This window comes from Atractosteus spatula, chromosome 1 (assembly GCF_055471065.1).
Source record: "Atractosteus spatula isolate fAtrSpa1 chromosome 1, fAtrSpa1.hap1, whole genome shotgun sequence".
Taxonomy (NCBI): Eukaryota; Metazoa; Chordata; class Actinopteri; order Semionotiformes; family Lepisosteidae; genus Atractosteus; species Atractosteus spatula.
In genome coordinates, this window is record NC_142706.1 from 24994121 (window position 1) to 25009623 (window position 15503).

Consider the following 15503-nt stretch of genomic DNA (forward strand, 5'->3'; position numbering starts at 1 on the left):
GGTCGGCAACGTTACAAGCGCTGTCATGTCAAAGGTGGCTGCACATCAGCAGGAAGGTTCGGGTCTAGCATACATCCGCAGGGGTGTCAAGAGAAAAAGACAGACGTCATCATCTCACCATCGGGGGCCTCCGAAACCTGATAAAAGAACGGCTAAGCGCAGTCAACTCATAAAAGCTTCAGGTCGACCAAGAAGGGCGTGACACACCGCAATCAATGAGACACGAAACGAGACAAATTTTAAATATGGCTTTTGTTCACGGCGGGTCGGCAGAATGCGCCAAGTCGGAGCTGGACATATTTCAATTTGCGCCTACCCAAACAAGCATCGAGAAAAGCTTTTACATAGAAGTTCCACCCCTCACGGCCCTAACGGAAAACGCACCTCTGGAGTTCTACGTTGCAGGCAACGGAGAAGATTATTTAGATTTAAACAACACCCTGCTCTATTTGACCTGTAAAATAACGGAAGCAGACGGTCGGGACATTGATGCGGCAGCCCGTGTGAGTCTGGTGAATTACCCCATCGCAGCCATCTTCAGCCAGGTTGACATCACCGTAGGAGACCGATTGATCAGCTAGAGCAACAACTGCTATCCTTACAGAGCCTTTATAGAGTCTGTCCTGAACTACAGTGAAGAGACGCTGAAGACGCAGTATTCAACAGGGCTCTTTTACAAAGACACAGCCGGGGAACACGAGTCCACAATTTTGGATGGTCCCAATCAGGGGTTCCGAAAAAGAGCATCATACACGACGCAAAGCCGAAAACGTGAGCTCCTGGGTCACATTCACGCAGACCTGTTTTTTCAGGACAAACTACTACTGAATGGCGTAGACCTGAAAATAAAACTCACGCGCAACAGAGATGCTTTCTGCTTAATGAACAACGTCGGAGAACACAAACTGAGCGTACTCTCTGCATCTTTGTTTGTGAAAAGAGTCAGAGTGTCACCCGGGGTCAGACTGGGACACGCCGAAGCACTCCTGACGGCCAACGCTAAATACCCCATAGACCGCGTACAGATGAAAGTCTTCAGCCTGCCTGCAGGGAGCCGTGTGTGTAACCAAGAAAACCTCTTTCTCGGACAGTTACCCAAAGTGGTAATTTTGGTGTTTGTGGACAATGCGGCATTCAGCGGCAGTTTTACACAAAACCCCTTCAATTTTAAACGCTACAACGTTAACTTTCTGGCTCTCTACGCGGACAGTGAACAAATCCCCACTAAACCGCTTCAACCAGACTTCCAGAATGGACATTGCATCTGTGAATATTTTAATCTGGTGGAAACATCCGGGAAGCGTCTGAAAGACAAACCACTTCTGGTGGACCGCGAGGAGTACGCGCGTGGTTACACATTGTTCGCTTTCAACCTCAGCCCCGACAACGATTGCACAGGGCATTATTCACTTATCAAAACGGGTAATCTGAGAGCTGAAATACGCTTCGCGCTACCGCTACCCACTACAGTTAACATGGTTGTGTACGCGCTGTTCGACAAAGTGATAGAGCTGGATATGAGACGTCAAGTCATTTACGACTTCAGCTAAAAAGCACGGGAGGCCACACAACCTGAACATAAACCCGTAAACCAAAACTTTTTTCTCTTTAACCTCTCTCTCATACAAATAAAAGAAAACACACAAACTTCCACAACATGACAATTTTCTCTTTTCCGGTAGTACAACAGTTAAAGCCCCCTTTTTGGAAGTCTCCTGGCGTACTAATGTCAAATACCGTTGTAACACCTGACTGTACAATTTCACTTTTTCAAATTCGGCCAGATGCGAGTTCTGAAGAATGTCTCGCATTTCATCATCCAACCGACGGGCTGTTATTTTTCTTACATCGCTTTCGAACCCAGACTGCTCTCGGAGTCGATCGAGCTGTTTCTGAGGTACCAGGTACATTTTTTCAGCGTGCTCCATTATTGACGTTGTAGAAGCCCCGTAATCAGTGGTACTGCAATACTCAACAGGGTCCCGATAAAACCACCGGACTGGTTCACCAAGAGTCTCTTTCTTTTAAGAGAAAGACCCTTTCGACTCAAAGTCTTTATAAGCTTACGCTTTCTCTTCAGGGTCCCAAACTGCTTAGCAGATAATGGTATGTTCCCTTTCAAGGTATTCAAGGCAATTTCAGCTATGGCCTGTACAAGATCATTTGTAGCCCCGCAGAGAATAGCTTTCTGCTGCTTGGGGGCGGCTTTTACCAGAAAATGTAAGAGAGTCAGGTTTCTCCGAACGTGTGAAGACATGACGACGCCCCGAACGTGTTTTTTCGACTGAGTCTGTGGTTGCGAGATCACCGACTTTTAGATTTTTTAAATACACAAGCCATGGGTACATCTGGGGGGAAAAGACCTGTTCGCAAGCGATAGTCATCTGGGGTGTCGGCATTTAAATCCACCAACAAGTAACCGAAAGGTTTTTTAGTAGCGTCATCGAACGCTTCCAAAAAAAATGTGGCTTTACCGGGGTACATCTTGCCGGGACAGGGTTGTAATCTGTAGTTTATCTCTAGGGTTTTTAAACAGCACCATGTACTTTGTATTTAACGCGATGGTTCTACTTTTCCGGCCTTGACAAAACACATTTTGGACGATATACATGATGCTGAGGTTTCGGTGGTGTACGTATTTGGTAAAAGCTTTTTCTATCTCATTATTTTCACACGCAGACGCCATCAAATCATCAACTATAATCAAATTTACTCTACCCGGCAGCAGTAGCTGGTCGTCGGAAAACGACGTCGGTAGTCCTTCTATAAACTGAATGTATGGAAATTTCACAAGCAACTCAGCATATAGAGGTTGCCAGCAGCTGTAACACCAGACTATGTTTTCGGGTTTACGAGTCATAACGGTATCACCGTTCTCCAAGAGCTGTTTTATAAAATAACTTTTACCGCAATTCGAGGGTCCGGACAAAATGCATGAAAAAGGGTGTTTTAACCTGACATCCATCTTGTTAATATCCGTAGGGCAACGATGTCAAATTTTCTTGCAGCACCCGCTTGTCGTACACCACCTTCTGGGTTTTCTTTAAGGTCCGGGTCTCAATGCGCCAATCCTTTTTAACACGCACGATCATCGGCTGTTGAATAGAAATGTGTTTAAATTCCCGGCACTCTGCATAAGGGTTAACGCCATAGTCAAAAACCAAGTCCCGCAGACTCTCAAAGTTAACTTTTTCACAATTGTTCACATTGAGCGTAATGCCTTTCACCTTTAAACAGGCTTTCCCGGCAGACAGCTTGTACCCGTACGACTTGGGTCCTATTGACACAAACTCGGTGATGTGTTGTCCAGCAATGATTTCGCTGGTCAGCTCACCCAAATAGTCACCCAGCCCCGGATTCCACTCACCCTCCCGGCTCACAAAGATAACAGAATCTGTGTCGTGGTACAGACAGCGGCCTTGCAAAGCATTTAGCAGATTGTATAACTCCAAGCGGGCATAGGCGGTTGTAAAGCTAGCGATGAAAATGTTAGTGTTTGAATGGCCCGTATAGTGGTCTTTAGTGTGTTTCCACGTAACACAGGCTGTGTTTTCATCAATGAACTCGCAGGCTGACACCTCATGATATGGCGTAAATAAGTACCTGAACAATTCATCGGGGTTTCTCACAATGGTGGTCTGTGGTAAATTGTCTCTTTGCCCATACTTCCCCCACAAACTGTTCAAGGCAATTTTTGAAAGCTGTCTTTTGGCCGGATTCTTTTTAATGTTGCCGGGGTCCAGCCAGACACCCTCTTTTTCATAATATTCGCTGATATATCTTTGTTGTTTCGCGACATCTGTACACCACTCTGGAAAACCCGAAGCTTCCTGTTTCCCTTTCAGATGCAGTTTGATGTAGTCGGAAAAAAGATCGTGTGAGGCCTTTTCGAAATGCCAAATTTCGTAAATTTTACACACTCTATACCCCAGATCTAAGGCCATCTGTAATTCAGGGGTGCACCAGACACCAGTCAAGGCGCGATCTTCATCACTGTGCTCGCAGGGAGCGTTCTGTTTTGTTTCAGCACACGTACGACACAGTGTGAAAAACAGTTTTTTGTCAATTTTGGTTGGAAGAACTGGAAAGTACAAACGTCTGGGTGGGTAAACTTTCACCTTCGCTAAACCGAAATACCGTTTTAAATCTCCAAAGTTGTTATATATTATTCGGGGGTGCCCCAGTGGGTATTTTTTAGTTTTGTTCACAAACGGATACAGACTGGTGAAATCATAGTAATGAATTTTTTCACCGGGCTGCGCTGTGTAATGCAAAAAATTGCATTTTTTCTCCCCCCAAAAAGCGAATCGCGCGGTTGCAGAGGCTCTGGTAACTGTGCAGCTGTTAGACATTTACCCAAGTCTCCATTTTCAACAAGCATGTCTCTGAACTCGTGCTCCCACAAAACACGCACGTTAAAACCTCTCATTTTGAGAAAATTAATTTTCACCATCGTCTTTCTGTACAACCAACCAAAAGTAGAGTTTGTCAGCTGATTAAAATCGTTTTCACAATAACAAACGCTACAACCGTGAAAAAAGCAACCGTTGAACTCAAAGGCTGTCTGCACTCCGTCAATTACAGCATAACCATCCAGAAAATATGGACCAACCTTGAACTCGGCCGTGGTTAACGCGTGTTGGATTTTAACGGGATCTGTGTGTTCGATGTACATAAGCCACTAAATGCTCGGTGTAGAAAATCGTTTTTGATGGGGGTGGTAATTGTCATGGGGTAGCAACGCTATCGTCTCTTCCTGTAAAAACATAAGTCTGGACATGGCCATGCAGACACTAGCGATGGTCACAAACTGAAAGGGGTCGATGCACACAACGCAGGCGGCCCCTGACTCAGTCACACGTGTCTGTCTGGTCATATTCATGACCTCGTCCCAAAACCTGACACAGCCTTCCCTTAGAATTGCCACATCCAACTGGCAGTAACGTTTCAACTCTCTCTGTAAATTAAACACACTTCCCTTGCATTCTTCATACCAAACCAAAAACTCGGCTTTCTCGCTCAGCAGCATGTAGTTAACACCGTAAAGTTCTGGCGGCGGCATCGGGCCGACATATTTTTGGTTTTCTGAAGTGTTCATCAAGTGTGGAAAATGCCCCTTACCCCCGGGGAACCCCATGGCTGCCGGCAGTTTGCTTAATTTCATAGGTAGAAAGTTTAAAGAATCGATAAATCTGATGTTCAGAGCTTTTACGGTCATACACATTATCTTACCACCCCGATTAATTAGTTAATCTTTTCATCTAACAACTGTCTCATTACTAGGTAATTGTCATATCCCTTGCCATTGTGCGATATGAACGTATGGTTTTTGAAACGTCTATCGATAAATTTACACACAAAATCCTTTAGACAAGTTTCACCATAAAATTCCCAGCTTCGTTTATTGTTAATATGAAGGGCGTGGACGTAATTTGGTATGTGTGTCCCCGTTTCTTGCATGCATTCAAAGTCGAAAAAAATGTACTTGTTTGAAATTTTGGGGTTGTCCAAAGGCATTATGTAGCACAAATGTGTGTCAGGGGTGTCGATCACGTTGTTACAACGCGAGCACAGTTTCTCTTTACATTTGTGACTTGCGAGGTTATAAATCCCACATTTCTCACAAAAGACCCTGCGCTCACACTTACTAGCACCCGTCGCCGCATTGTGAAAGTGTCTCACCAAACACTGAGAGCTACGACAAAAGACCTTACAGGCCGGGCAATTCTGAATTTCTGCATCAATTTCGCAACACTGGGGATCTAAACAGGTTTTACAAGCTTTAACACAGGCGTGTGCGTTCTTGTGGTTATACGCCGCATGGAAGTTAGTGCAAAAATACGCCGCCCCCACAAAAGCTTTAATATTTAAAACCCCGTAAAAATGCTCTTCATGCAGTAGAACAAAAAGTATTTTAGAATTTGGTGGTGTGGGCCCCGTTCTAAAATATTTCCAATCACCCTGGTCGTGGTACAAAATTTTAATGACCACCTTTAAATGTTTTTCAAAAGCAGTAATGTCTAACAAACTAATTTTCCGATTCTCTGGAAAACCCAACTCTTTGTGCATTCGTTTAGCGCCCTGTAACATTTCCCCATCGGTACAACCTTCATTCAACAAACCGTACACACTCCCGGCGAAACGCAGATTACCGCCCGTGTAATGTAAGTCGATAAGGTGCGCTTTTTTCCGAGCAATTACCCGGCTGTACAGAACGGATTTAAATCTTCGCCGGGCACCCCCCTGCATATTCCGAACTATCGTGACCACTAATCGGAGGCTGTCATCGGTGAGAACTTCTGTGTGGCTCTGTAAGAGGTCTGAGATGTGGCTTAAAAAATCGGCAGCATTTAATTCTCCGGGTTGTCTCCTGCGTGAGAACAAGGGTTTGTTAAAACCACCTGCAGTCAAACGCAGCTGTACAAAATCATTCGCCCCAATGTTTGGAGAAAGTTCATCCAATATTCTCTGGACTGCACCATGCACAGCGTCTATAGCCTGTACATACGAGGCTATTCTGTCGAGATTAACAAAACGAAATTCTTCATGGTGCTCTGTTGCTCTAAAATTATTATAAGACCTGTTATAACTATGTATACGCTCCAGGAAAACTAAGGGGCCTCTATTCGCCCCTGCACCGCCACCAATCTGATTCAGATCGTTCAGTACAACCGGTTCTCGGTTTTCAAAGTTACCGCCATCCTGTTCTGCTACAGCACCCTTGGGCATTAAGTTATTTTCTACCACTGCATTTTCATTGCGTGGTTCGGGCGGTCCTTGGGAAATCTGATGCCTCTCTCTGGATCTTTTACGACACAACAAACATGCTTTTGCCAGTTTAATTCTTTTATTTATGTACAAACGCTTGATGTTGGCAAGCGGTCGGTCTTTTAAACACTTTTTAGACCGCATGTTTAGTCATTTATCCCGGTGGGTCTTCACCAATGCTCCCTGAAATAGCATTATCAGGGCCTTAGGGCCCGACGTTTCCACCACACTTTTTTCACCGCTCGTCGATACAGTGGCTGTGTGAATAAAAATAAAAGACTTTTTAATACCACGCCAGTGTACCATATCTCAAAATCAGAAAACTACACTATGATAAAAATAAAAGACTTTTCAACACACGAATCAATGCAATCTAAACGGTCAAAATCAGAAAACTATGATAACTAGGATAAAAACGCCACACATGTGGCGCATCCTTACACAAAGGGCTGCGGGTGAATGGAACAAGTTACCTGGATATGTTGTTACACCGGTTTCCTTTAAAACCTCACTTTACACAAATTATTTTTAAAAGAGTCAGCCAGGGAAGTGTGGTGGCGCTACTGGGTCAAGCGGCATGGTTAACGGCATATAGACCCCTGGCACAGACCAGTCGCTTTTAACTTTAAAAGCGAAGCAGTTTTAAAATAAGTCTTTTTAACACTCCCAAACAGAAAACTACATGAACTAGGATCTTTCAGCGAATTAACATCCTAACAAAAGAAGTAACATTTGCCGTAAGTGGATCATAACACATCTTGACCACGCTTAAATTATATTAACCTTTGATTGTTGATTTCAGACGTTTTGAGCTCGTTGACCCCGTTAACGTGTTGGCTCGGCGTCGTAGTTTACTTTTTGAAGGTTCTGGTTCTGCACGGAGAGGGAAAATACCATTAGTGAAAGAACTCAACACCGCAAATTACCAAAAAATAGAAAAACGGTGGGGATTTTTATTATAAACACGTTTAAATGGCCATGCTAAAAGAATGTTTTATATAATACCGACCTCTTCTCCCAGGCGATCTGATAATATGCTCCGCACCCTCTGGTATGACGTGAACATCTGCATGTGTCTCCACAAGGTTTTGCGGTGGTATTGTAAACCCCAAATGAGGTTTTTTAAATGTGTAGCGACTTGTCCCTTCGCCCACGTCTGTGGAATAGACACATACGTGTATTGGTTTGGAGAAAGTACCCCTGTGTCTTTAAGACTCACATGGTCGTAAAGCGTTATTCAAAACATTGTCGTAATTACTCACCAGTGTTGGGTTGCGCTGTAACTGGTCTTTTTACAGCTGTGGTTTTCGGGGCTAATGGAAGTGAATGGATACACACAGTCACGACCACAGCACGGAACAACTCCCTGGTAATTCCATTATAATAATTCAATATTGCCTAGTATACAAATATTATACAACGTTTTGTAACTATAGCTAACATGAGACATGCACCGTGACGTTGTAATTTTCTCACAATAAGCCAGATATACATACCGCTGAAATTCGTGGAGTCCTCGTCTTCGTCTATCAAGTCGAACAGTGTTAAGTCTGTAAATAGACTATCTTCAGACTGTTGTAATTGATCGGCATGATCCATTCTGACAAGTTAGGCGATAACGTGAGACTGTAAGAATTGGAATCCAGCCAAAACTTCGCCTGTTTAACCGCTGGTACTTATACCCAAACCGATAAACATTCTCTTCTAAGAAACACACATGGCCCCCCATAAAACCATTAATCTTAGGTATCATTGGGCGTGCACGTACTGGTCTGTAGAAATTATTTAAGAAACATTTTAGAAAACGTTTTAGACCGTTATAATGTTAAAATCTATATTAGTTTAAGACATACAACGGTGCCTAAATTTCATAGCGGTTAAAACGTGGTGAAAATGTGCCTCGGTGTCTGTGTTTGATTCACCAACAGACCGCTAAGAATATTATCAAGCAAAATGTTTTTTATTAACGGTATAAGAAAATGTATCTATTCTTTATAGCGACGTGTTCACAAATCAAGCTTGACGTTTTGAGGTTTTATTTTTTCGCGATGCGTTGTTAAGAACATTTTTGCGTGAAATACATGTGGTGATTCTAAATTAGAAAACTTTACATGAATATAAAATGTTTATAAACTTTCCTGAGGTCAATTTTAGCCCCCCTCCCCCACTCTGCATTCCAGAGCCTTTAACTAACCCCCCACACCGCACGTCTCCAAAAGATCTCAAATTATCTCTAATACGTGATTTTAAAACTTTAAGACCAATCTGTTAAAGTATAAAGAACAACACCCCATCATTTATTGTCTGTTAATACCTTAAGGACTTTTACGCTTGCGGTGTGTGGAAATTTATTTCAAACTTTCGAAAAAGCTGTCGCGAATGTGTTATTAAAAATAAGCTGTGTCTTATTACATTATTTTAAAAACTTTAAGACCAACCCCAGCGTGTTTAAAATTTCTTTTCAGGGCAAACACATTGTTTGTGTTTGCGTTGTGTGTTAATACTTTTAAAGTTTAAAACTTATAAACTGATAAGTGAATACTTTTCGCTCTCGATAAAACAATGGGGGGGTCGTTCTAAAGCAACACAACCAATTGAAAAATGTCTTGTGTTATGTAGGCGTGGTTACACCATTGGCGCATATTCTTAAACGCTCCGGCCTGACAGGGTCGCAGCGCGTCCCTGGAGCTGTCAGACACCGCCACTTGTTGGGAGCTGCGAAGATGGCTTCTTTGTGTGGAGAAACATCGGGGTCCACTACTCTACAAAGTGAAGAGGTAGGCAGCTAAAATATTTTTTCTGATCGTGGAATTGTTGTATCGGCGCTTAGCGTATGTCATTTTAATACTTGGTCTTCTTTTTAGCAAAACCCGACGCCGCACTCTGCACCCTGTGACAGCGGCGGGGATGTGAGTTCAGCGGGGGTACCAGATGTTGAAGAACTGCCAGGTGCTAGCGATGATACCACGCTACAAATGGTAAATATTAACGAAAAACCTTAGCTCAAAAGCGCATTAAATGCTCGATATTTTAGGTTCAAAGCATGTCTATTTTGTTAAGCCTTCCTTTTCTTTTTCCTTTAATAGAATAAAGAGGATGTGGACGGGTCAATCTTCAGACTACCTGCACAACTGAATGTTTCGTGTCTATGCTTGTGTGTTCGGCCAAATGTTAATAAAGCTGATTCCCAACCAGGTTTAGCTAGCGATGTCCCTAATGAGCCCGATGTTATGGCCCAGATTGTGAAAGCAGTAGTTTATTGCATCTTCAAACACTGTTTAAAGGGGGTCCTGGTTGATGACTGCCCGGCCTGTTTGATTGACCATCCCGGGCAGCGGGGTCACACATGCCTGTCTGTCGGCTACACAGATGGGTTTGAAGATGTGACGTTTGCCGCTTTAGAAATTTATAAGTCTCTCAGTTTAGCCCGAATTTTATCGGCTGTTCTGTACACCGCCAGGTGTCTGGGTTCGTACACCATTACAAATGACACTGAGTGGGGCATAAAACAGTTGCTGAAAAACATAATTGAGGACCGCTCCCCATACGAGCATGTACACACCATACTTGAACAGCTGGATGAAAAATTAGTAGACGTGACTTTTGATGCGTTGCAAAAGAAACACTATTCTTATTTTTACAGACGCAAAAAAAAAGATCTACAGTGGTGTGAAAAGTGTTTGCCCCCTTCCTGATTTCTTATTTTTTTGCATGTTTGTCACACTGAAATGTTTCAGATCATCAAACAAATTGAAATATTAGACAAAGATAACACAAGTAAACACAAAATGCATTTTTTAAATGAAGGTTTTTATTATTAAGGGAAAAAAAAATCCAAACCTACATGGCCCTGTGTGAAAAAGTGATTGCCCCCCCTGTTAAAACATATATCAACTGTGGTTTATCACATCTTTGGAAAGCTGAGTTCAATTTCTCTAGCCACACCCAGGCCTGATTACTGCCACACCTGCTCTCAATCAAGAAATCACTTAAATAGGACCTGCCTGACAAAGTGAAATAGACCAAAAGATCCTCAAAAGCTAGACATCATGCTGTGATCCAAACAAATTCAGGAACAAATGAGAAACGGAGTAATTGAGATTTATCAGTCTGGAAAAGGTTATAAAGCCATTTCTAAAGCTTTGGGACTCCAGCGAACCACAGCGAGAGCCATTATCCACAAATGGCGAAAACATGGAACAGTGGTGAACCTTCCCAGGAGTGGCAGGCCGACCAAAATTACCCCAAGAGCACAGCGACGACTCATCCAAGAGCTCACAAAAAACCCCACAACAACATCCAAAGAACTGCAGGCTTCACTTGCCTCAGTTAAGGTCAGTGTTCATGACTCCACCATAAGAAAGAGACTGGGCAAAAATGGCCTACATGGCAGAGTTCCAAGACAAAAACCACTGCTGAGCAAAAAGAACATAAAGGCTTGTCTCAGTTTTGCCAGAAAACATCTTGATGATCCCCAAGACTTTTGGGAAAATACTCTGTGGACTGACGAGACAAAAGTTGAACTTTTTGGAAGGTGTGTGTCCCATTACATCTGGCGTAAAAGTAACAGCATTTCAGAAAAGGAACATCATACCAACAGTAAAATATGGTGGTGGTAGTGTGATGGTCTGGGGCTGTTTTGCTGCTTCAGGACCTGGAAGACTTGCTGTGGTAAATGGAACCATGAATTCTGCTGTCTACCAAAAAATCCTGAAGGAGAATGTCCGGCCATCTGTTCGTGACCTCAAGCTGAAGCGCACTTGCAGGACAATGATCCAAAACACACCAGCAAGTCCACCTCTGAATGGCTTAAGAAAAACAAAATGAAGACTTTGGAGTGGCCTAGTCAAAGTCCTGACCTGAATCCGATTGAGATGTTGTGGCATGACCTTAAAAAAGCGGTCAAGGCTCGAAAACCCTCCAATGTGGCTGAATTACAACAATTCTGCAAAGATGAGTGGGCCAAAATTCCTCCACAGCACTGTAAAAGACGCATTGCCAGTTATCGCAAACGCTTGATTGCAGTTGTTGCTGCTAAGGGTGGCCCAACCAGTTATTAGGTTTAGGGGGCAATCACTTTTTCACACAGGGCCATGTAGGTTTTGATTTTTTTTTCCCTTAATAATAAAAACCTTCATTTAAAAACTGCATTTTGTGTTTACTTGTGTTATCTTTGTCTAATATTTCAATTTGTTTGATGATCTGAAACATTTAAGTGTGACAAAAATGCAAAAAAATAAGAAATCAGGAAGTGGGCAAACACTTTTTCACACCACTGTATGTAAAATGTGAATACAGCTTTCAGTCTGTTTTACAGACCCGGGTGTGCCAACTTCCGAAGAATGAAGAATTTCGAATGTATACATCTGAATTCTTACTAAGAGTGCTTTACACACTTCTCTCTACAAAGCTTGATATGCAAAACAAAGAGTCGAATGCTAATGTCCTTAAATTTGTTAAAGAGGTAGATGTGTATGTCAAGAACTTGAGTGAAATTATTGCAGATCTGATGTTTTCAGATCAGAAACGGAAGCCTGGGGGGTTCTACAGTGTGTATTCCAAAATACAGCATGTTTTGCACAGAACCTGTGGTAACACCATCCCGCTGATTACGCAGGCAAATTTTTTTGCTCTGCTAGATCGGATCGCCCAGTGTGGTTCGCATGGCTTTAGACATGGGGAGCGGAAGGGGGTTATGAATGCTTTTTCAGATGCCTCAAAGTTTCTCAGCAATGTTGGGGTGGTGGTTACGCGTACCGAACTAATTTTCCGCACCAACATTTAATTGTTGAATGCAAACAGGAGCCAGTAACGCGTGTGTACTGCGATGTTTCTGTGTTTGAAACACCCACTGTTGAAATAAAGCGGTTCACATTTCACATACTTGCAAACTGGAGTCTGTAACTTGTGTAAAAAGTGATGCTGCACTGTTTCTGTGTTTGAAAACCCACTGTTGAAATAAAGCGGTTCACATTTCACATGGTGTTTTTGTCCTGCGAGTTCTTTCCGTGAGACTTTACGCAGTCAGTGTGTGTGTGTGTGCTTACAACCCTGATGCTTTTGAGACACAGCTTGTGCAGCGTATAAGCACCCCGGCCACCCGACCGCGGCTGGCGCCGCTCACACCCCGGGATCTCGCGGCCCTCACCAGACTCCCCGCGCCGCCGTAACTACCCGATTCCCTAGGGTTATAATAGAGTGCACTCAACCCCGCTGCAGACATGGTCCCCTTCCAAACCAATACACACTTTCACAAACCTAAAGCGAGGTATGCGCCGCCTTGGGGCTTTGGGACCCTGAGGCTCCGGACCGACCGGCCGGGGGAGAAGGCGGGAGTTCCGACCCTTAACGACACACCATTGGCTCCTGAGGGGGCGGGACATGCACACATAACAACACGCCATTGGCTGGCAAGGGGGCGGGACATCCACCCACTGCTGACTCCCACTGGCTGGAATAAGGGGGCGTGGTACCTGTCAAAAGTTTGACGAAAGGTGTCGCTTTATACTACTACCAGATGGTGTATTCATTTTTTTTATTTTTATACCAACACAGTATCCGACTTCCACCTGTTAATAATCCCAGTTTGTTTTAATTAGTTTTAATCCACAAAGAAAGAACAATAATGTATTTACATGTTACAATTAATATTTATTAAATAAATTTCAAGATCCACAGTGCTCTTGTCTCTCACATTATTGCTCAAAAAGCCAACTATACCCTTGTTTTCAAGGATACCCTACCCCAATGGCATGAATACATTTATACACCTCTGTTGGGTAAATTCCAATCACAGTTAAAAAATGAAATAGTCCAGGAAAATAAAAAAACATTCTGTGCTCTGAGCAAGCTCCTTTGCTGATTAAGTCACTCATGGGCTCTCATAAAACATTTCTCACAATTGAAATAATCTGAATTATGTATTTATTGTTTTCAATTTTTATGTTAAAACAAAATAAATTATATGTAATTATGTTAAATGTTTAAAATGTTGAATTGACCTCTCAACAAAAAAAGATTGTAACTCTTAAGAGTAAAAGGAGTTGTTGTTTTGAGTGCAACATAAGCCATTAATGTAAATAAAACTGCTATTGACCTTTCCATGGTTCTACCCCTCCTTAGATACTGTTGCTAACATAGCCAAGCTTTGACCACTATAAAAAGCAATGGAAAACCTATAAAAAGCATACATAGTCTTTTTCCAATAACCTGTCATATATCTAGTTGTGGATAAGATTAGTTGTTGTTACTAGACCAATAGTTAATTGCTTAAATTTATCAACATGTTTTTCTTATTTATTTTATTATGCTGAATAATTGCTTCTCGGAAACCCTTATTAGAATCCTTAAATGTCACCTAGTTAAAGCAGCTATGTAAAAAGAATGGGCTAAAATGATCCAAAACAGAACAATTGTACGTGGTTACTTGATTATCGAAAACATAGAGATCCAGCCATGCCAGATACTACAGCACTTTGCCCCCAACATGCCGTAATGAATGGAGAAAATCTGTACTGCACTACTCTGTAAAACTGCCAGGTGGAGCAGTGAATGCTTAATGTGGTGTGTGGAAGCATTTGGGCTGTTTCCAGAAAACACTTGGTTTCGAATCCTGGTCAATGCTGAGGGCTTTTTCCAATTTAAGGTGTACAGTATACTGTTTAGACTTGTTTTGATTTTAAACTGCGTATTACAGTATGTAAAATATTAAATTCATGTTTTTATTTACAAAATAACTAAATCATATAAAATTTTATAAATAAAGAAAGTTTATTGTTATACTGTGGCTTGTTGTGAATGTGACGTGTTTCTTTCAGGTTTACTTCCGTATGTAGATCGTTTATATTTTGCATTAATGAAAATTTCAACAACAAATAAATTTTGATTCTAAAAATATGTTTCACATATTGTATTGTAGTGGCTTTAAAACTATACAGTATAATTTTGTATATGCAGAATATTTATATGGTATATAATCACACTACAGTTCATTGACCCATGTATGCTACAGTTTTGGTATACTGTATTTGTGCATATGACTTAATGTGATTTGCGTGTGTGGCACATAGTGAAACAAAAATACATTGCTTAAAAAACCCTGATTGGGAGAAAAAAAGACCTGTGTACGATTTTTTCCTCATTGCAGTATATAGCCTAACAGTGTGATTTAACGATATGTAATACTAACTATTCCACAATGTGTGTTCAGTTTATTGTAACCCCAAAAACCACAACGAACAACACACATGTATAATAATTGTAATATTAGACGATAAACAGTAGAACCACATTTGCCATTGAAAATAGTGGCAAATGACCCAGAAAAAAATACAAGCAGTTTGAAATAGTTATTTATCATAATAAATTAATATTGTTAATAGTGAACAGATATGTTATTATAGTTCAGTTTCAGTGGTCTTTTTGATAACACTTTGTTATTCTCGATTATAAGTAGAATATATACTATTTAATATTAAGGCTTGTTGTAAAGACTTGTCTTGAATTGCCCCATGGGGATGCAGTATTTTGAATTGAATTGAATTAAAGCGGTTGAATTAGTTTTTACTCCCATGTTGACAGTATTCATATTTTCTTATTCATATTTTTAATAATATCATTTAACATTGAACATGTGTTTTTTTTAATTTTGGCTACCACTACCAGCCATATACAGTATGTATAATATATTTATATTCCAAAATTAAAATTATCGTTTATGACGTTCAGAGATGTTA

The 15503-nt window shown here is 41.6% G+C and overlaps 1 protein-coding gene across 1 annotated transcript in view; it reads left to right on the plus strand.

Moving 5' to 3' along the window:
• The window catches only part of LOC148840764 (uncharacterized), a 140708-nt gene extending 128155 nt beyond the window's left edge, over positions 1–12553 (plus strand). Inside the window, exons 2-5 of the mRNA XM_088917891.1 lie at positions 9436–9545; positions 9633–9746; positions 9855–9905; positions 12086–12553. Coding sequence (XP_088774017.1) covers positions 9436–9545; positions 9633–9746; positions 9855–9905; positions 12086–12553 — 743 coding nt within the window. The remainder of the gene's footprint in view (positions 1–9435; positions 9546–9632; positions 9747–9854; positions 9906–12085) is intronic.
• The last annotated feature ends 2950 nt before the right edge of the window (positions 12554–15503 follow it).